General features: G+C 46.3%; 1 protein-coding gene across 3 annotated transcripts in view; it reads left to right on the top strand.

The window, feature by feature from the left end:
- CTNNBL1 (catenin beta like 1) overlaps positions 1 to 20876 on the top strand; it is a 158824-nt gene extending 137948 nt beyond the window's left edge. For 2 of the 3 annotated variants that reach the window (XM_087445286.1, XM_087445288.1), the window contains exons 14-17: positions 9195 to 9332; positions 9574 to 9646; positions 17785 to 17864; positions 20681 to 20876. In XM_087445286.1, coding sequence (XP_087301412.1) covers positions 9195 to 9332; positions 9574 to 9646; positions 17785 to 17864; positions 20681 to 20758 — 369 coding nt within the window. In that variant the 3' untranslated portion in view covers positions 20759 to 20876. The remainder of the gene's footprint in view (positions 1 to 9194; positions 9333 to 9573; positions 9647 to 17784; positions 17865 to 20680) is intronic. The other variant, XM_087445287.1, reaches the window with a different exon arrangement.
- Positions 20877 to 21079: the final 203 nt, after the last annotated feature.

Raw genomic sequence — 21079 nt, 5'->3', positions numbered from 1 at the left:
TCCTGCAGCTGGCTAATTCCTCTGTATCCTTAAGTGCTTTGGCAGAAAAACCAGTTGATAAATATGTGTTAAGTGTCTGCCATGTACCATGCATGCTGCTTAGTGTTGCAGTATCAGTTCCTGCAGAAAGCCTTCCCCGTGCTCCCCGTGGCCACTCTTGTGTACCCCGTGCTCCCTGTGTACTGCAGCCCCTCTTATGTACCCCATGCTCCCTGTGTACTGGGGTCCGTCTTGTGTACCCCGTGCTCCCTGTGTACTGCAGCCCCTCTTTTGTACCCCATGCTCCCTGCTTAAGATTAGAGATCTGGAACAAGACAGCATAGGCTCAAATCCTGCCTCTGCCTGTTACGAGCTGGGTGATCATAACAAGTTACTTAAACTCTCTGATTCTGTTTCCTCATCTGTAAAAGGAGGAGAATAATATACCTATCTTGTAGGAAGATTAAATAAATTACTATATATAAATCACCTATAAAAATTTCTGGCACAAAGAAGTACACTGTAATGGTAGCTATTGTAAGTATTTTTGGCCTGTATACTTGTCTGTCTCTCCCTCTAAGCTTAAGTCTTCGCAAGCGGGGACTGATCTTACTTTCTCTGTACCCCCAACAGGATTGTCATTTTCTGGCCTTGTATTATTGTTTCTGCTGTCATGGAAGCCCTGGTTCGCTCAAGCCTGGCTTATATGTTGTCAAAATTTAAATGAGCCTTCTGGGGTGTTTGTTTTGTTTTCAGTAAATTTAGAAATTGAAGACACACCTATGATGGAGGCATTGTGGTAACATAGAAGGAACAGGAACCCCGAGGTCATACAGCCCAAGGTTACATCCCAGTTCTGCCACACAAGCACTTTGTTTTTTGGGAAATGACTTGCCCTATGTGTGTTTTAGTTTTCATGGCAACTTTTTCAGAGGATCATTTTGAAGGTTAATGAGATTGTGAAAACCTGGCACATGCTCATGTGCTAAGGCTGGCCTAACACATAGTCAGTTTCTCCTTTGTAGGTATCCTTGGATTGTTATCAGAGCTGCTGTCAGTTAGCTATGCATTCTCAAAAGAATTTGAAAATCCCCTTTACTAATTCTCCAGGCTTGGTTTCTGCAGCTGAAAATGACCTTCTCTAATAGTCTTCCCTATTTTAGAAGCTCTTGGAGGAAGGTTTTGTTTTGCTGGTGTTTGTGACCCTCACCTTCCCCACTCCGCTTACTTGTCTCTCCCTTGGTTTAAATTCTCCCCTCGCTTTGGAAGGAAAAAAGAAATTGGCCTTTTCTAAATGGCGGGGCAATTCCTGCCCATGACTGCAGATGGTAACCGTGACCCTATTGGGGCTCTGAGTCATGTCCCCTCTTATTAAAGCAAGAGGGATTCCTACTGGCTTCACTGCAGCTTCCTTTATGACTGTCTCCTTCCATCAGTGAGGGGCAGCTTGCTGCCTGTCAGGGGCAGATTAGAAATGGCATCCACATGCTCATTTGGAGTTTTTTGACTTGCCTGCTGAGAGAGATAGAGGCACGTGGAAAAGTGGTGATTTGGTAGTGTTCCCAATGACAGATTAACATTTAAAGCGAGGATGTGGCTGGGGGAGGGGAAAAACACACACATACAACCCTGCAGAAATGGCACCTTGATGCCGCACGCACCACCTCCTTGTGTATCTTTGGAGATGAATCTGTTTATTTTAGCAGCCCCCAAACAGGCTTATGCTGCTGTGAATTGCAATCTGTTCTACTTAATGCGCCATTCACTGAATTACCATCTAAGTTTTTATTCTAGCCCTCTCTTATGGAATGAACAAAACAAAACCTTTCAGAGTATCTTTTTTTTTTTTAACTCTCCTAAATTGCATGTGGAATTTGCTGGTCTAGCTATGGATTCCTCCCCCTCTCCTTTTTTTTTTTTCAGTTTCTTCAATTTATAAGGAAAAGACAGGCCAAGAAGTTAGATGACCTTACATTTAATGCTGCTGATTTCCATTAGTCCCCAGATATGGTATAAAGAAAAAACTCTATTTCTTTGCTCATATGCTAATACTGGAAAAGGTCTATAAAACAAAGACTTTTTTCTTCTTTGAACTATGAAAGTGATCACAGGCTTGGAGCCAAACTTGTGCGGATTTTCACCCTGTCTCCAACACTTACTCAACCACAGGCTTTGTACTTTAGCAGAGATTTCACTTCAAATTTTAAGCCTCAGTTTCCCATTTGGAAAGTGGGAATAGTAATAACTCCTACCTCTTGGGGTTCTTGTGAGGAAAAATGAGAAATCCATGAAAGTGCTTACTCAGCACAGTGCTTAGCACACAGTAAGGACTCGGGAAATTCTGCTCTTGTTATTATTCCATTTATGCTGCCCATCTCTTGCCAGGGTGAAAGGACAAATAGGAAAAGGTCTTGGACTAGGAAGTCATGTTCCACTCGAGTCTCTAACCGAAACTCAGTGACATCATTTGACATCTGTCTCAATTTTCCATCTGTGAAATCTGAAAATGATATTTGCTGTACATACCCAACACAGGGCATATACAGCAAGTGAGGTTAATGCAGATCCTCTGCTTTGAAAAGTAAAAAGTGCTGTAGGTGGATGTTGAGTTGTCATTGCTTCCCAAAGAAGGCAGCCACCTTCACTCTTCTCAAAGGTGAGAGTTGAATGAATTAATTCATGGAAGACTTCCTTTAAATCTTAACTCTCCTATCTTACTTCAGATACAATTCAGTGTATATGTAGATTTTCACTCTGAAATTTTGTAAAGTAAGATATGTTTACAATACTTAAGGAAGTTACTGGATTTTTGGAATCTCTCTTGAATCTCTATTAATCATATTCCCATTTGAAGAGCACTCGATTTACATGCCCAAATTGTTTTAAAATGGCCTGTCTAATGCTACGGCAGATCCAGGGGTTGTCTTTGTCACAGGGAAGCGTAACTTATTGGTAAGAGGATGAGCTCATTGTTAGTGCTGACTGTCTGTCCTGTTGAGGTGACGGTAGGTGTCTCGTACTTGAGCCATTTCTCGCAGTCACTCTTCTGTCTGAGAGTGCTGTCAGTCAACAGTCAGTTCATCCCTATACCCAGATACAGGCGGAAAGCCATTACATCTGGTTGTGGAGGTGCTTCAGTCCTAGATTTACCACAGGTTATCAAAGCTAAAAGGAAGCTTCTAGAGCGCCAGATCAGGAAAGACAAAGGTGAGGCCCACTACCCCCCCATCCTGTGGTCGGTGCTGACAGTGCTAGCTGAGTTCAGTGCTCTTCCCCACTGAGCTCCAGCTCGGCTCCACGCCCGTTTTCTGTTTGGCACTCCACAGCCGTTACAGTGGGTTAGAGTTGGCACTCTAAATGGAACCTATTTGCCTTCCCTGATCTGGTTCATGCTTCTTATGCCCCAGCAAAGATGCTGAGGCCAAGAAAAGTTAAATGACTTACCTAAGAACACTAGTAAGTTAGTATTAGAGCTAAGATCTGATGCCATTTGCTCCGTACTCTGTCCTACACTGGCACAGAAACTTGTTTGTAGAATTTATACTTCATAGTTCAGAAAAGTCCCAATATCTACTTTAAATGCTTCTTGTACTGTCTTGAGGGAGGTTGGGTACTTTCTTTAGAATGGGGTACTTGTGGCCAGTTAGCTCAGTCCTCGTGTACTGTGGAGGTTGGGGTGCATGTTTGATCTCTGCACGGGCCAGCTGGTTTCACCTTGTTCTTTGTCTAGTCGCTTTTGAAACGTGTCTCACTGGCCAGTTGGGCATAATTCAGTTCCCTCCCTACCACTAGTGAAGCAAGTCCACTTGCATATTGCTGGTGCATAACCATCAGAGTGTTCTAGATCGGACTCCTTCAGTTCTTTTGGAACGTGTTATGAGGGAAATAATGAGGTGGGGAGAAGCTTGTGATGTTGTTTCTTTAATTCCTAAAACATTTCTATTACTTCTCCAAAGACTGAACCCCAGCCAGATGATCGTGCCTTCAGTTGTGCTGAGAGCCGTTTTGGAGTTTCAAATGCTCTTAGAAGTTCTTTCAGATGTGTAGTTCTACTTCCTTATCTCAGGATCAATTTTTTTAATCTTGCCTCTTAGAATCCCAGAAAAGGAGCCAGACATTTTATTAATTCACTTATAATAAGTTGTCCTGTCCACACATAGTAAGACAAAGGTGGGTAATAAAGGTGACATACCATCCTTCTTCTTAAAACAGACCTAAACTTGAGAAGATGTTCCTAAAAGAACTGTACCCAAACTTTCTTATTTTCTGTCAGAATGATACATAATCATCCTGCTTCTTTTATTTTCCTTTAAACTCAGAGTACACACTTGTGTTCAACTTCCCTGAATCCATTCAGCAGTAAATATTCCATGCCACAGAGTTGTAACAGGCTAGATAAGGTGCTATCCTGACAGCATTCACCTTCTCTGCATGCTGGTTTCTATGATGCTTCTAAAACTGTCAGGGCAGAAACTTCGTCTTAGAAGCCAATCTGTTTCATCTTTGTGCATGTTCAACGGAGCGATGATGATGCCTTTCTTGGAGATGAGCTGTAGTCGTATATCAGATCTACATTTGAAAATTCCACTTTCAAATCATGTGACCATAAGTCTAAAATAGAATGTTGAATTGAACGTTGTCAGAGTCTTCAAGTTCTAAGGAAAGAGGAAAAAATGGGGTTTGACATTGCTCTCTTGCGTCCATTCTTTCTAGATGACAATATTTAGAGAAACTGGAAGGTACAGTATGTACCTGCCTGGTTAAAAGAAGATCAGATTGTGGGGAAGAATGTGAAAAAGGAAAAAATCACCAGGGACACTTCTGAACCTAATTGGAGAAACTTACTTTCACTCCGATCCATTCTTGAGTCTTTCTGCCATTCTTATTTACCATCTTCCTTTGTTCTCTAGACAACTCTGACTCTATAGCTACACAAACATGGTAGGATGGAAAGAGCACAGACTTGAGTGTGAATCCCACTTCTGCCTCCCACTAGCCCTGGGGAGTTTGCTCTGCCTGAGTCTGTTTCCTCATCTAAAATGGGGGTAATAATCCCTTCCTCCCAGTATTTGTCAAAAGTGAAGGAGTCAATACCCGTAAAACCCTCCGCACCATGCCTGACACGTACTAAGCCCTCAGTCAACACTAGCTGCTTTTCCTAGGTGGATAGATGGTGGTAGCAGTGGTTATTATTCAGACTGCCTCACACAATGCCTGGTAGGTAGTAATCAATCAAAAATAATGCAATCTGCTGAAGGCTAGGATCTAATAAGCAGAAAAATGGTCCCCTACTCCTTTCTAATCTTTCTGTTAGTGATACGGATATTCCACTGTTGTTCTCTCCCACCTTAGCCAAGTTGGCTTTTCTATGCCTTCATCCACACTATTATTCCTTTTGCTTAGAATGTCTGTTCCAGCTTGTCAAGCTCCTTCAGAATCCACCTCAAATGTTACATTTCCTTTGAACTCTCTTGACTCCCCCAGACAGACTTAGTCTGACCTTCTTCTGGGTCCCCACAGCTTTCAGTACAGTTTGAGAGATCCTTTATAGTAGCCATTACTACATTTTTTTAAATTAATAATTTGCTCATATTTGTTAACCTTATTAGACTATAATCTCCTTGATTATGTGGACAGTTTTATTTATCTTTGCTGCCCCCAGCACGTCATACAATACCTGGCCCATAGTTAGGTATTCAGGAAATCTTTATCAGGTGGATGAATGAATGTGTTCTACTCCAAGTCCACATGTTTGCAAACCTCTAAGGGTTTTGTCTCTCATCTCTCTCCTTCTCTCTTCTCCTTTCTCCCCTCCCTCTTCCCATCTACTTCTCACATAGGCTGAGAAGCTATGGCCTGCTAGCTTTGTGCTCTGCCTGCCTCAACGCTTTCAACCGATGTGTCCATCATACAAGTGTTTGTATATTCTCATTCATGATGTTTTCCTGCACGGTGCAGTCTGCAGCCCATCATATCTCACTTCTCTGGCCAGCATTCAAGCCTCCCACTAGCTGGCCCTCCAGGGCACTGTCCCTCACCATTTCCTGAGGTTTTCCTTTCTACCCCATCGCTTAGTGCACACAAGTCGTTAAATAGCTCTGAACCTCTACCTGCATTTTTTCAGTCCTGTTTGACAAATGCTTTCCAAGAACCTACTATGCAAAAAGTACCATGCAAGGTACTTTCTAGAGTACAAAGATGAGTAAAACACAACTCTTGCTTTCAAGGAACCTGCTCAGGAAAGAGTCACACATCTGAATAACTACTACAAGGCAGACCATGGGAGGTGCCATAAAAGAGGTAGAAATCCAAGGCTTGGGAGTTTTAAGGACTGAAAAATTGTATCTAGTTGGAAAAGTTTTCAAGTTGGAAAACTTTGAGAAGTTTTCGAAAGGAATATCACATTTTAGACTTTAAATATATTATGGTAGAGATTGAGAGGAGGTGGGGAGAGTACCAACATTACAAGCCGAGGAGAGGAGGCCAAAAAAGGGAGAGCAGGCCTATTTGTGCTGTGTGCATGGATGGGAGCTAGTGAGCAGAAAGTATGAACAGCTTGAGGCATTTCACGTAAGGTCTCGGACCATGGGAAGGCATTCATTCTGTTGACTCTGCCCAAAAAAACACTGAAACCTTACCCAAAAGTCACTTCTTCCCAGATGCCATAATATCTTAACTAACCCTAATCAGCACCCACCATTTGTAATTATTTTACTTCTGGGTACACTTTATCCCTTTACTTTTTAGTCATTTCCTGTGTCCCTGTGACTTGCCCACACAGACAGATCTGCCCAGTCAGATCTTCAGTGACTAAGACCAGGGCATCCCCTTACCTCCATGTTCCTTTTTCTCCCTTAACTCAGTGCTTACAATGGTGTCCTTGCCACTAGGCACTTAGCAGGGCCGGGATCTGAACACTCTGCACCATGTTATTCATTTCCACCTCAGAGCTGAATCAGACAGATTCCTGTCCCCAGGGAGTCCATAGTCTAGTAAATGGTAATTATGTAATTACAAGCAACTTACTTAACCTCTGTGTGCCTTGGATTCTAATTTGTACAATGGGATTAATAATCCCTTCCCTGCTCTCTTTAAATTTGGTAGTGAGGACCATATATATAATAACACTTTAAACTCTACAGCATTATAGAAATGTAAAGTATTAGCAGCAAATGCTTTTTGCATGAGTGGAAGTCAAGAGTAATTTTCTTTCCTGTGCCCCCAGCTGCTGAGCACTTAGGAGTTTTGGAGCAGGGAGTTATGATTATGAGTAAATGAGAAACTAAGGAGGTCCTTCTATTTTTAAACTCTTTGGACATCAGTCCAGTGCTCCGTGACTACCTTGTGGACATTAACACTATTACTAGATTACTAAGGAATTTGCTACTAAATGAAGCTAGGAATTAGTGGTGGTGATTTACCAGGCAGTGCAGGGCCTCGCAAGTCTACAGCCCTCTTTTGCCTCATAGACAGAGGCCTTTAGGAGCGAGATGAAAAGTAGCCTTGTGTTGCTACAGGCTGGCCCCCTGGGCAAATAAAAAAGTACATTATCTGCGTCTAAATAGTCTCTGAAGGATTCTTGCTGGAGATTGATGACCACAGTGGTAAGTCCTTCGAGTTTGGGAGAGTGGAAGACAGGGTCCCAAGGGCTTCTGTCCGTGACAGGAGCCTGAGTTATCAGAGGGAACCATGGCCATAAAACTGCTGGAAGAATTAAGAAATGGATCGTTGTCATTAAAAGCATGTATTAAGCACCTGTCATCTTAGGCCAGTCTGCTAGTTGTGCAGAATGAGTCCCTCACCCAGTTCTTAACTCCTGAGAGCCCACAGCCCAAAACAAAGATGTCTTTTTTTGTTTTATTTACTGCATGGATGTTTACTGAGCTGGAGATATGAAGACAAAATTCAGCCTCTGTCTTCACAGAGCTCACAGTCCATCCTCATGAAATAAAGGGAATTATAGAAATAGGGGCTGATGATACCTGAAATCAGTATGAATGTCTTGTGCAAGAGGAGGTCATGTCATGGAGTAGCTTGTCGAGAGTGGAATTTCAGAAGGGAGCAGTCGTTAGCCTTAAATAATCAGAAAAGGCTTTGTGGTAGAGGTAGCTTAAAAATGGTGTTGGCTTGGGGCTGGCCCCATGGCCTAATGGTTAAGTTCAGCACACTCTGCTTCGGTGGCCCGGGTTTAGTTCCCGGGTGCAGACCTACACTGCTAGTTGGCAGCCATGCTGTGGCGGCGACCCACATACAAAATAGAGGAGGATTGGCACAGATGTTAGCTCAGGGCGAATCAAAAAATAGTGTTGGCTTGAGAGATACCCCAGAATCCCTAGCAAGGAAGGCAGTGAAGGCCCTGAGATGGAGAAGAGAGCTCTCTTGGCAGAGGTGGTAATAATCAACCAGATGGGGAGCTTGGAGGGTGATGAAAATGTTCTACAAAGGTTGTGATGATGGTTACACAACTGAGTACACTAAGAGCCATTAAATTGTACACTTTACATGGGTGAATTGTATGGTATGTGAATTGTGTCTCAATAAAGCTATTTAAAAAACAGAATCCCCTAGAGAGGAATAGACATGGAGACAGCAAGTCTGATAGATCTGGAGTTACAAAGATTTAGGAAAGTGACCTCTGTCACTTATTAGGGCTTTGGCCTAGAGGAATGTCAGACTTGTGAAATGCATTGGAAAGGTTGGAAGCATTTTGCATCTGACAAAATGTAAGTCTTTTTGCGCCTGTGCCATCGGTTTCACCAGGGTACCAAGACAGAGTTGTGGGGAAAGGGGACCTCTCTTCCCTACATTTAGCTTGATTTGGAAAGGAAAGAGAGTTAAGTGTATCTTGCGGAGAGATTATTTATGGAGGCCGGAACCAAACAGTAAAGAACAAGTGGAAGCAGATAAATGGCTTAGATTTGTGTCCCCATAAGCTTATTTTTTTAGGTTGAATATGTGGATGAGATCATTTTGGCCTTGACTCATTGTATAGAAAAAGTGGGCTTTAATCTTGGCTCCTTGGGCCTCTAGTCCATTATTAATGAGAACATAAGAAAGATACTTGAGAAAAATGGGAGAAGTAGAAGACAAATCAAGGCAGAGTGGTTTTCTTTGGTTGTTGCTATTCTTCTGTGTATCATGGGCAGACTAGAAGCCTGTTCTTTCCTCCTCCGCTCACTGTCCAGCTTTTATTCCCAACATTCATTCGTTTTTAGGACATGGTCCGACGTGGAGAAATCATAGACAATGACATTGAGGATGAGTTCTACCTCCGGCGCTTGGACGCGGGACTCTTTGTTCTCCAGCACATCTGCTACATCATGGCGGAGATCTGCAATGCCAATGTCCCCCAGGTAGGAAGGGCCCTCTCCTGGATGGGCCTGTCCATCCCTGCCTCCTTCCTTGCTGCCTGCTTAGGCAGAGCCTCTCAAAGAGAGAAGTGGATCACACTCTCCTTGAATTCCTCCACTCTGTGTTGGCCCCCTTTTTCAGGAATGGGAGTGAGGTGAATACATTTATTATGACGTATTCTGGTGTCTACCAGGACAAATGATGCTTTTTCTTTCTCTCCCCACTCTTCCACTTCCTTATTAGATTCGCCAGAGGGTTCACCAGATCCTAAATATGCGAGGAAGCTCCATCAAAATTGTCAGGCACATCATCAAGGGTGAGTTGGATGTTGCTTGTGTCTGGGGCTCCAGGGAATTAGACGATGCTTGCTTTTTGAGTCTGTGTCAGTATACCTGGAATTTGGTGCACAGCGTTCTCTGCACTGCAGGCTTAAGTGTATTGTCCAGTGTACTGTGTCTAGGTCATCTTGGTCAGAATACGGAAGACTAACCCAGTTATTCTCTGCTTCTGACCCTCCAGCTCCAGAATTTAAAAAACATATACGAAACAAGAAGCACTAGGGCTTGGAAATATTTGTTAAAAAGACAAGAAACAAAAAATTTAGTTCCAAGTTGCCTATAGTGGAAGAAAATTGCTTTCTTAGGGAAAAAAACAAGAAAGTAACAAGAAATACCTGGAATTAGGCAAGACAGAAGGAAGTAGGTATGGGACAGTGTGGTGTAATAGAAAGAGCATGCCTGGCTTCCTGTCCTGGCTCTGCCTTCCCTTAGCTGTGTGAGCATGATCTAGAAGCAACTTTGCAAAGGTCCATGAGATACGACATGACAGTGCCAGTCTAGTGCCTATCAACACAGGAAGTGCTAGTTCAGGTGAGTTTCCCTCCTTCCCTCATCTACGCCAAGGAGTCCCTCAAATGCTCTTGTATCTTTGGCTGGACCTGACTCAGCTGGAGTGGCTCCTGGGAGGCCACCTGAACTGAGCTCTGTGATGCAGTCCTGCCCGTGGGCCACTTAGCACAGACTAACAGCCATGACAGGTAGAGGACTGTATTTTACAGTGCTGATAATGCCCGAGTTCAGAGAGAGTCAGGGTGGACTGGGTAACTGCAGGCAAATCATTTTCTCTCTCTGGCCCTTGTTATGCCCGTTTCTAAGATGAGGGGTTAGGCTAGATGTACTCAAAGAGTTTTCCTATAAGTGGCTTATAACTACCATTACAGGTGGGAGACAAAATGTGAAGATAAATAATACATATAATAAAGGGAAGTGAAAAGCATGAGCTGCTGGAACTGAGTCCTGGCTCGGCCATTTACTGTGTTACCTCGGGTACGATACCCAATTGCTCTGTGACCCCATGGACTGGGTGAGAGAATTAAATGAGATGATATATGGAAAATGTCTGACCCTTAATAAGCTCTCAGTGGGCCGGCCCCGTGGCTTAGTGGTTAAGTGCGTGCGCTCCGCTACTGGCGGCCCAGGTTCGGATCCCGGGCTGCACCGACGCACCGCTTCTCCGGCCATGCTGAGGCCGCGTCCCACATACATCAACTAGAAGGATGTGCAGCTGTGACATACAACTATCTACTGGGGCTTTGGGGGAAAATAAATAAATAAATAAAATTATTTAAAAAAAAATAAGCTCTCAATAAATGTTAGCTATTATGAGTATTATGAAATAGTAGGATGATAATTATCATCATCATTATCATAAGTGAGGCATGGCTAAAATCCCATGGGAAGCCTTGTGAGAGTAGTAGCATTGAGCTGGGTCTTAGAGGCTGGGACAAGGACATTCCAGAACGAAGGGACAGTGTGAGTGAAGGCGTAGGGGCTGGAAATCAAATGTTCAACACAGCCCTCCCAGACAGGTGGGAATGGTAATTCATTGTGCCCATTTTGCAGGTGGAGAATTTGAGGCATTGGAATCTATTGTTTTCTCCCTCAGAGAAGGAGGAAAGGGGAACCCGTAATGAACCTAGCCCAGCATCTTACCTTCCATAGTGGCATCCTGGGTGCTCCCTTCTCGTTCTCAGTGTCACATTCACATGAATTACTGCTCCGAGTGTCATGCCACCTCCTCCTTAAGGTATAGCTGTGGTGATTTGCAACTCCAGCCTTTAAATGGCATTTACTTTTAACGCCCACATGTTCAATTAGAACTTTTTATTACTCTCAGCTCTACTGTCTTGCATTTAGACTTCTCGCTACACCTCCATCCCTGTAATCAAAACAGTGATCTTCTGAGAAAAAGTGTTTTTAGTGGATACTGACACGTAGTAGGTGGATGTTTTTCTTTCTGAAATCCTAACACATATACCTTAGGTTATTCAGAATTTTCAGTTGTTGTGAGCCAGCCTCTGTCTTCCTCAGATCCCGCTTATTCCCCCAGCGCCTATTAGAGTGCCAGGCACATACTGGGTGAGCAGGTGAGCAGGCAGGTGAGTGGCCTGCACAGATGCTGTGTTCATTCCCGCCATTCTTGTTCCTCTCCCCTGTTGCTTTCTTTCCCTCCCCCTCTGTCCACACCTTCGGACCCGTCTTTCCAGACTGCAGTCCAGCCCTTCAGTTCTCTCTCCATCACCCTTCACAGCTAATCCACTAGTAAATCTGCCAGTTCTGCCTCCAAACTCAATCTTAAATCCGTCTACTTCTCTCCATCTGTTATTTCCCATCATAGCACCCAGTTTATTTCCTTCCTAGCCGTTATCACAATCTATAATTGTTTTTATTTATGTCTTCGTTTACTCATTTTGTGTCTCTCATACATTAAAACATAAGCTTTGTGACGTAGGGACATTGTTTAGCTTATTCACCAAGTCTCCTCAGCACCTAGAGCAACGCTGGGCACATAATGAGAACCCAGTGAATATTTTAAACGCTGTTGAATTCAACCCTACCGCTGTGTGAATTTAATTTGGCAAATGTTTGCTGAGACTCTCCTAGACAGTGCTAGATACTGTGCTACTAAGGTGTCACATGGCACCTGCCCTCATGGAGTTTAGTCTTCTGGGGGACATAGATGTACAAATGACCAACCGTAATTCAAGCTAAATGAAATACACACTCCAGCAACCACTCAGCTAGCAGTGCTCAATGCCAGGCTCTGTATCCAGTACTAGAGATACAAAGAAGAATAAACAAGATCCCTATCCTTGAGACGTTCACAGTCTAGTGGGGAGAAATACTCGAAACTAATTATGTGATAAGTGCTGCGTTAAAGTTGTGAACAGTGTGCTAAGGGAGTAGTGAGGAGGCAGCAACAGAGGCACAGGCCATACCATGGAATCCCAGGAGGGAGAGGCTCCTCCCCAGGACTGCGAGTGGTGTCACAGAGGGAGCAGAGGCCCAGAGGCAGGACTGGCCATCAGTGGCCTTCATAAGAACCCTGGCCCTATCAGCAGAGGCCGAGCAGGGATTCCAGAGGCTGAAGCATTGTGGGGGCAAGGGGTGGTGGTTGGAAGTGTTGCTGGGCAGGCCTCTTGAGTTCTGTTGGGTACATGGTGAATTTTGGGGTACGGATAGTGAGCTGCATCCCTTTTTTGGCCAGCGAACAGTGGACAATTCTCATTAGCACTCAGGAGTGATGCTGGTTTGGGCAATTTGAAGTCATTAGTGTGGAGGTGGTATTTAAAGCTGGGAATTGGATGCCACTGCCCAGGTCAGAGAGGCCCTCACAGGATGCTGACCACTGAAAAAACAAGAGTTCTCTCTACCTGTAAGGCTATGGTTATAATAAAGGGTTCTCAACCCCTTTCCACTGGCATGCCCCCACCCTGGCTCACACCCACCACAGGGAAGCCCGTCTGCCTGCCGTGTTGTGTGGTGGAGCTGTGCCGTGTTCCCCCTGAACACAGGGCAGCAAGCGTCCTCAGGACGGTGTTGAGGTTGAAAAGGGGTGAGGCTACCCTGAGAGTTGATGGCTGGGCTCTGCTCGGGCCCACCTCTTAAAAGCCTTCACTCCCCCCCACTCCTTCCTCCATCTTCATTCCATCAGAAAGCATGAAAACAAGCCTCGTAAAGAAAGCCAGCTCATCAGTCTGTCCTCTTTGATTTTAATTTTGTTTTTCAGTTTGGGTTGCTTCCTTTTTTTTTTTTTTAACATACTAATTAGATGCAAGCTTTTTCTTTGATTTTATGGCCTACATATTTCCTAAGTTTTGCTGGCAGGATGACAGCTGATGTATCCCTTGAGGTCTCAGGAAAACGCTGATGAGGCAAGCCCAGCAGGGGGCTTTTCCCATTATATTTCAGTCCCCTTTCTCACGATTTTCCTCCCTCCTTTTCTGTTGGAGGTGCCACGAGAGCTGGGAATAATTGATGGCTCATTAAAGCCCCTCTTTCTGCAGACTGCTTGCAGCACTCCCAAAGTCCAGCCTTCCCTGGAGCTGGCAGCAGCTCTGGGCCTGAGGACTGCGTGCCCACATAGGGGACGATGGTCTCTTTGCTAGAGAAGGGCAGATCAGACCGTGTGCTCCACGAGGGCAGCGACAGTCTTCCTGCCTTTTATCTTCTGGTGCCTGGCTCATGACTGGCACAGAGAAGGGGCTCAGTTAATGCTTATGAGTGGGGTGTGCTGAGGTGGTGCCTCGGGCTTCATTGTGCTGTTCCAGAAATCCAGGACCACAGTAGTTAAAGTGGTCACTCCTGAGCATGTCCTCTGTGTCAGACATTTAATGTATATTCTCTGGTTCTCACAACAGCCCTAGAAAGCAGGATTACAGTCTCCATTTTGCAGATAAGGAAACTGAGACTCGCAGAGGTTGAGGGATGTTACCCAAGTCACCAGAAATGTTGGAAACTGGATCTGGACTCAGAATTATACGCAGGCAGTCTTCCATCTGGCAGGAAGGGAAGCTCCAGCTGTGCTGATTGGCTGATACACTCCTACAGGCTTTTAAGGAAAAAAAGAAAGTTTAGGTCATCTGCCTTTACAGAGCACCCACTTGGCATCACAGGGTGCTAGGCGGGCTCCTGAGATGATTGAGACACTAGGATGCCCTGTCTGCGGGGAGCGTACTGTCCCATTACAGGTGAAATAACTAACTACCACAACACACAGCAGAATGAAGTCATTGCTAAGATAGGAGTGGGAATCAAGAAGGCACAGTTAATTCTCTGGAGATTAAAAGGGGCGTGAAGATCTGGTTGAGAGGCTGCACGGAGGAAGTGCCTGCTTTTTTTTTTTTTTTTTATAGTGGCAAAATATACATAAGATTTACCATTTTACCATTGTAACCATCACCATCATCTATCCACAGAATTTATTTTTATCTTGCAAAACTGAAACTCACCCGTTAAACACTACCTCCCCATTCCCTCCTCCCCCGTCCCTGGCAACCACCCTCGTACGATCTGTCTCTGTGAAGTTGCTGACTCTGAGTAAGGAGGAGGTTTCTTGAAGCATGTGAAAGACCTCCACAGGCGGGTGCGCGTGTACATCACGGAGTGGTCAGCTCCTTGGACGTGGAGTAGGAGCTGTGACCTGGGAATACTTCTTAGTATAAGTACTTTGCGAAGAGTTACTGTGAAAGCTGCTGGCAAGTCTCTTAACTGTTATAGTCACTGGTGAACATTGTCAGAAGACCACGTGGGTGCTGGGCTGTTTTGCAGAGGAAAGCTTAGAGGATTACTGACTCAAAATTCTTTCACTGGTGGCGAAAAGACTGAGCCAAACTTCAAAATGCTTTCAGAAATTGGCTCCCGGCCCTTTGATTTGCTTGTGTTCCTTATGGCTTGAAATCTTCTCTTAGAAGCTCACAAGCCTGTGTTTCCATATTGATTTGGGGCTCTTGGTAACCTGAGCTTTGCTTCTCTGATTTTAAAGCTGCAAAACCTGATAGAGTCTATCCTTTGATGACGTGTTGATGTGTGTGTGACTTGCACCAGGTCCTGGCTCCTGTGGCCACTAGGGTATTTGGAGTCAGGAGAGGATCCTGGAGGGAGCCCTGTGTGTTAACCTTAGGCAGCTACTTACCCTCCCTAAGCCAGCGTCTTCGTCTGTAAGATGGGGATAACTGGCCTCAAAAGATTGCTGTGAGAATTAGAAGAGGTAGAGTGTAGGTAAAGTGCTGACATGTTGGCTGGCATATAATAAGTGCTCGATAATGTTAGCTCCCTTTACTGTTGTGGTTTGTGTCTGAGCTAACCCAGTAAGAAGTAGAACTGAGATGCACAGACCAGCGTGACTCCTGGCTCTCTGTAAGTTGGGGTAAGTTAGTAGATAATATATTTGAGCCTTGGTTTCCTCCTCTGTAAAAAACAAACTGAAAGTGAATACTGCCCCTCAAGAAGGCTGAGGTTGAAATGTAGTCGGGTGCCTGGGACAGAGTACATGCTCAGTATATGGGAGTCATTTCCTTCCCTTCCTTGGCCTAATCCTTTCGCGTGGAGCTGGCAGCAGCCTGGACTTAGATGCAGGCAGGAAAGCCCATGGACCAGCACCCAGGCCAGACTCCTGGGGCCTGGTGGTGGTGGGTAGGGGTGGGTGGGTGCCGTTCCAACCAGCTAAAATGTCCTCAGGACTGTGGGAACATGACCTCGTTAGCATCATAAGCAAAGGGTAAGTTTCCTTCTCCTTTTAGCAGGTTTCATTTTAATGCTATCTCTGATGAACTTATCGCCTGTAGCTCCAGCAAAATGTTCTCCTCTTAGAGAAGTGTGACAGTAGACCTTCCAAGTTCGTTGTTGTTAAGGAATCTGTGTTAGACATGAGGATTTTCCTTACCCAGTTTCCAGTTTGTGGTTGTTTCTATGTCTTCAAGGGTTTTCAGTGTGAAAACGTTGGTATTCCTCTTCTTCCTCCTCCCTCTTCCTCCTGCATTTTTTAAAGGGTGAGCGTTTAAGGCTTGAGGTCCAGGGATCTGAACCAGGCTTGTGAATGCTGGTCCCAGTCTCTGTCCTAGAAGACAGTTCTTCCCCGTCCGCCAGCCCCCGTGCCCGCTTCCCTCGTCCTCTTAACATAAACAGAACAGCTTGTATTCTGTGTTAGAATAGTAAACCTGCTGTCTAAAGTTTGCTTTAATATTTATGCGTTCAGCACTGCTGCCTGTTTTTGAGCTCCATCAAAGCCTTTATTATAAGAGCATTTGAAAATGCTGGGCAAGTAGAGAAGAGACTTGATGTGTACACTCTCTTTCTCACTCTCCAGCCCCACTCATCCTCTCTTCTCTCCCCTCCCCACCCCACCATCCCCCTCTCCCTCTCCCTCTCCCCCACACTGCGGTTCTCCCTTCATCTAGCATCTCTGTTTTTCCTGTGTTCTCTCTTCGTCTCTTACACACACACACACACACACACACTCTCACACACACACACAGCAAAGAGAACTCTTTCCCAAGACCTCTGGGAGGAATCTGTTCAATATTTATAAACTGCTGCAGCAGCTATAATAACCAGAGGTAGCTGGCACCACCAAGATTTTCTCCAAATAGGATTCTGCTGTGGAAACAAAGCATGAGTAGGGTAAGGGGTGGAGGGTGAGGGCGAGCTGCACGCTTGGTGCCGGCTGCCAGGGGCAGTGGAAGGAGGGGCTTGTCAGACCTGGTTCTGGGCCTGGCTCTGTGGCTGGCTCGCTGTGGGACCCTGGCCAGTCACCTGCCCCTCAGGGTTGCAGTACATTTCTGATTGCCCTGCCAGCTCTGACAGTCATTCGGTGACCTGACATGAGAGGGTGTGGCCCCAGCGACCCACTCCACATCTGTCCTGGCCCCTGAGGCCCCTTTACTGCAGGGCAGTCCCTCTAGAGTCTTACCTTTTTTTGTGTGTGTGTGTGAGGAAGACCAGCCCTGAGCTAACATTCACGCCAATCCTCCTCTTTTTGCTGAGGAAGACTAGCCCTGGGCTAACATCCGTGCCCATCTTCCTCCACTTTATATGGGACGCCGCCACAGCATGGCCTGACAAGCGGTGTGTTGGTGCGCGCCCGGGATCCGAACCTAGGCCGCCAGCAGCAGAGCGCACGCACTTAACCGCTACACCACAGGGCCGGCCTAGAGTCTTACCTTTTATGAGGACTTTGTAGCCAGATGCCCTGCCAGGGCTGGGCTGCTTTGGAGTTTTTTCCCCAAAGGATGGGGACCAGGCAGGATAAGATATTTCTTAGGTAAGAGGATGCCGCTTTGGGGACCAGCTACCCCTGGATGGCTTTTTAGGTGCCCTTTTCACTACTCACACATGTTGGTTTAAATTTCAGCTCCCCTGCCGTTCTAGACTTGGGCAAGTTGCTTCAGTTCTCTACTAAGCCTCAGTTTCCTCATCTGTAAACAGAGATGGTTTTCTTTACCTTGTAGGATTGCTGCAGAGATTAAATGAGACAACATATATAAATACCTGGCACTCACTGCATGTTAGCTCCCATTCCACTGTGTGAGAGAGCCCCTCTTCCAGATTGCACTAACTCTGTTCACAGCCCATTTCCAGAGAACAGGTGATCTGACTGTCTCCTCTGTCCCCACAGATGGAGTGACAGGAGACTTGCCCATGGGATGGTGCTCTGGTACAGTAGTGACGTGTTTTTTTCCTGAGGCCCTGGCAGAGGTGATTTAGCAAGGGGATTGATACAGACTTTGGTTCCTCTACTTTGTACATCCGTAGAAAGAGATTAGGTCTCTCCAGGGAAACGGGCTTTACTTGGAAGATCACTGCCCCACAGGATCAGACTGTTTTTCTGCTTCCCTCCTCCTGGGTCTGAGACTACATTAGGAGAGCAAAGTGTTAGTTCAATCCATTAAGACTCTTGCTTCCAGACCATGCCTCTGGGGGTATTAAATGCTATAATGGTCATTTCTCTCTCTCCTGGGGCAGTGACTAGATCATTCACATGTGAGTAAGAGACGCCACTTATAATATAGCCCCACAGCCTTCTCCCGAAGCCCAGTTCCTATTCTCCCATCGCCCCAGCCCTCTCTTTAAGGGGCCTAAATGGAAGGCATCACAACCATTTGCTGTTGGAGGTGATGGATGGGTCTAACAGAAGAGGATGATTTCCGGGGGGAGACACACAGCTGGCACATGTTTGGATCCCAAATCCCGTTTTCCAGCACATTTCCAAAGTAATAAAGAGGAAGGAGGAAAAATGAAGAAGTGGCAGGAACAAAATTATTTCCCTAGCATAGTGGGGGGTAGGAGGTGGTGGAGGAGGGGTTGCACACTTTCTTCTTTGCCCCCATTCTTTGTCAGATTTGGATCAGCAGATGTTTTATTATGCAAAAGCCTCTTGCAGAAGAGTTCTCTATTGTTCTGTCTCAGGCCGCCTCAGTCAGGGAGCAGGCGGCAGATATGCCAGCAGTCATCCTACTCAACTACTCTGAGAGTTCATTCACCACGCCAGACTGACGCTTGGCTCTTGGCCAGACTCTGCTGGGAATTTAGCTGAAAAAGGGCAAAAGCTGCTCCCTTCATGAAGCACCCAGTCTAGAGGGAGCGAGAGGACAAGTGGAGGATGATTTAGTAGTCAGGCCATTGATGGGGACCAGTGGCCTGAGGCCAGGAGCAGGAGTAAGAGATGACCAGGCAGAGTTTCACAGAGAAGATGTCCTTTAAGATGGACCTTGAAGGATGTGTGGGATTTCCACGAGTGACAGTGCTGGCCTGAGCAAAGGAGGCCCAGGGAGGGAACTAGTGTTTCTTGAACATCTGGAATTTGCTAGGTACCTTACATACATTTTCCAGAGGAGGAGACCACCCTTCAAGGTCACTTAGTATTGTGAGTCAGAGACAGGAAGCACACACAGCCCACGATGCTGCACCGTGTCCTCTCTGTGGGTGGGGGCAGGCCACGGTCAGCGGGCAGTGAGGAGTTCAGTCACCCCGTCCTCCCAGCACCTCCACCCCTTGTGCCCTGCACTCAAGTCCCTAAGTTCTACACATCATTTCTGCACCATATCCCACCCCTCCCCACCTCCTAAAACCAGGGTGACTACATGATCTGAGGGGACACTTTTGGGAATGAAATGGAGTGTTATTAGATTAGGTATTGTGCTGGGATCACCGGACCAAGCGGATCATACGGTTATCCACCTTACCACTCTTTGATTGTGTCCTCTGGAGATCTGTCATCAGCATCATCTCCTGTACCCTCATCCTCCTTGGGAATATTTTCGTGATCTTCCTGCTCTCACTGAAACCTGCCTCCCTGGGGTGGGCCCTCTCAAGTGGTGGCTGTTTTCTCCCACACCTACCACTGGACACAGGGGAGGGGTCTCCCACGCTCCTCATGGGCATCTCTAGACCATTCTTGCTCCCTCTCTTTTCCCTAACAATGCCTAGCTCTTTGAATCTTGTGTCAGTAGACTAGATACCCCAACACCTCTCTTTGTTGGTGGAGCAGGCACCTGTTCCCCTCATTCCTTGGAGGAATTCTGGGCTCACTGTCACCTTCTCCACTACTCTGACATATCTCTTGGTGACTTCAATACGCACATCTCTTTCTCACACACCCCGTTTCCAGTCTATCAGTGAATCCTGCTGGATCTGCCTTCAGAATATGTCTGAAATCTGAAGACTTCTCACCTCCACCATGAGCTCCTTGGTCCAAGCCGCCATCAGACCACATCCCCTTCCTCCTGCCCCTCAGGGTGTCTCCCACACGTCAGCTGGAGCCTGCAGGCCTTGTGTGTTTGTGCCTGCCCCTGCCCTGGCTCTGTGCTCTGGCCACACTCACCTCCTTGCTTACCCTCAGACAGACTGAGCAAGCCCCCCGCTCTGCCACTTGCTCCCAGATATGCCCACACGTAAGGTCTTTAATCAAATCTCCCCATCTCCCTGAGCCCTCTGACAGCCACCATATGTATTTTCTTTTTGGTTTGTTTCCCCCACTAGAAAGTAGGCTTCACAAGAGCAGAGATTTTCGTCTATTTTGATCGTTACTTTATCCCCACTGCCTCAGATAGTGGTTCTCAAACTTGAGGGTGCATCAGCCTTACCCAGAGCACTTGTTCAGACAGACCGCTAGGCCTAGTACATAGGTCTGGGTTGGGCCTCAAAATGTGCATTTCTAACAAGTTTCTGCGTGATGCTGATGCTGCTGGTTGGGGTCCATACTCTCACAACCTGTGGTCTAGAACAGTGCCTGCCTGTAGTAGGCATCCACTGCCTGTGTGCTAAGTGAATAAAGGAGTGAGTAAAGGCTGTGGCTAGGAGAGGAATGTGAGCCTGGAAAGGTAAGTTGGGCCCTTTTCACTGAAGGCCTTGAATGCAAAACCAAGGAGTTTGGCGACAACCGCCACCGTGGGGGCTATTGGAACAGCATGCACCACAGTGGGAGCTGGGATTGGGGGAGAGGTGTGCAGTGACCGCGCCACCGTGGACCCCACGCCTTGGATTCCCGCCTAACCCTGCCTTTGTCTCCCTAGAGTATGCAGAGAACATCGGGGACGGCCGGAGCCCGGAGTTCCGGGAGAACGAGCAGAAGCGCATCCTGGGCCTGCTAGAGAACTTCTAGAGGCCCCTTGGCCCTGTGCAGCGTGGGCTCTCCCTGGGCCTCCTTCTCAGAAACAGTTTTTACACAGCTCACTGTGACTTTTGGACAAATTAAAGCTAGTTTTGGTATTCCTGTGCTGGCATTCTTTGTAGCAAACAGTCCCCCCTAACCTTTCCCCAGCACTTCCCCAGAGGCTGTCGTGGGGCACCTCTCTGGTGGGGAAGGTCAGTGGTTGGCCTCTGCTGGTGAGGGTCCTGAGGCTCAGAGAGCGTATCAGTGGTGATGTGAGCGCTGTGGGTACTCTGGGGGTACTGCCATGAGGCTGCCTGTC

This window comes from Ceratotherium simum, chromosome 21, assembly GCF_057802395.1.
Source record: "Ceratotherium simum simum isolate JZ-2026a chromosome 21, ASM5780239v1, whole genome shotgun sequence".
Classification (NCBI taxonomy): domain Eukaryota; kingdom Metazoa; phylum Chordata; class Mammalia; order Perissodactyla; family Rhinocerotidae; genus Ceratotherium; species Ceratotherium simum.
The sequence above is the reverse complement of the archived record's forward strand: the minus strand, read 5'-3'. Positions and strand labels throughout refer to the sequence as shown.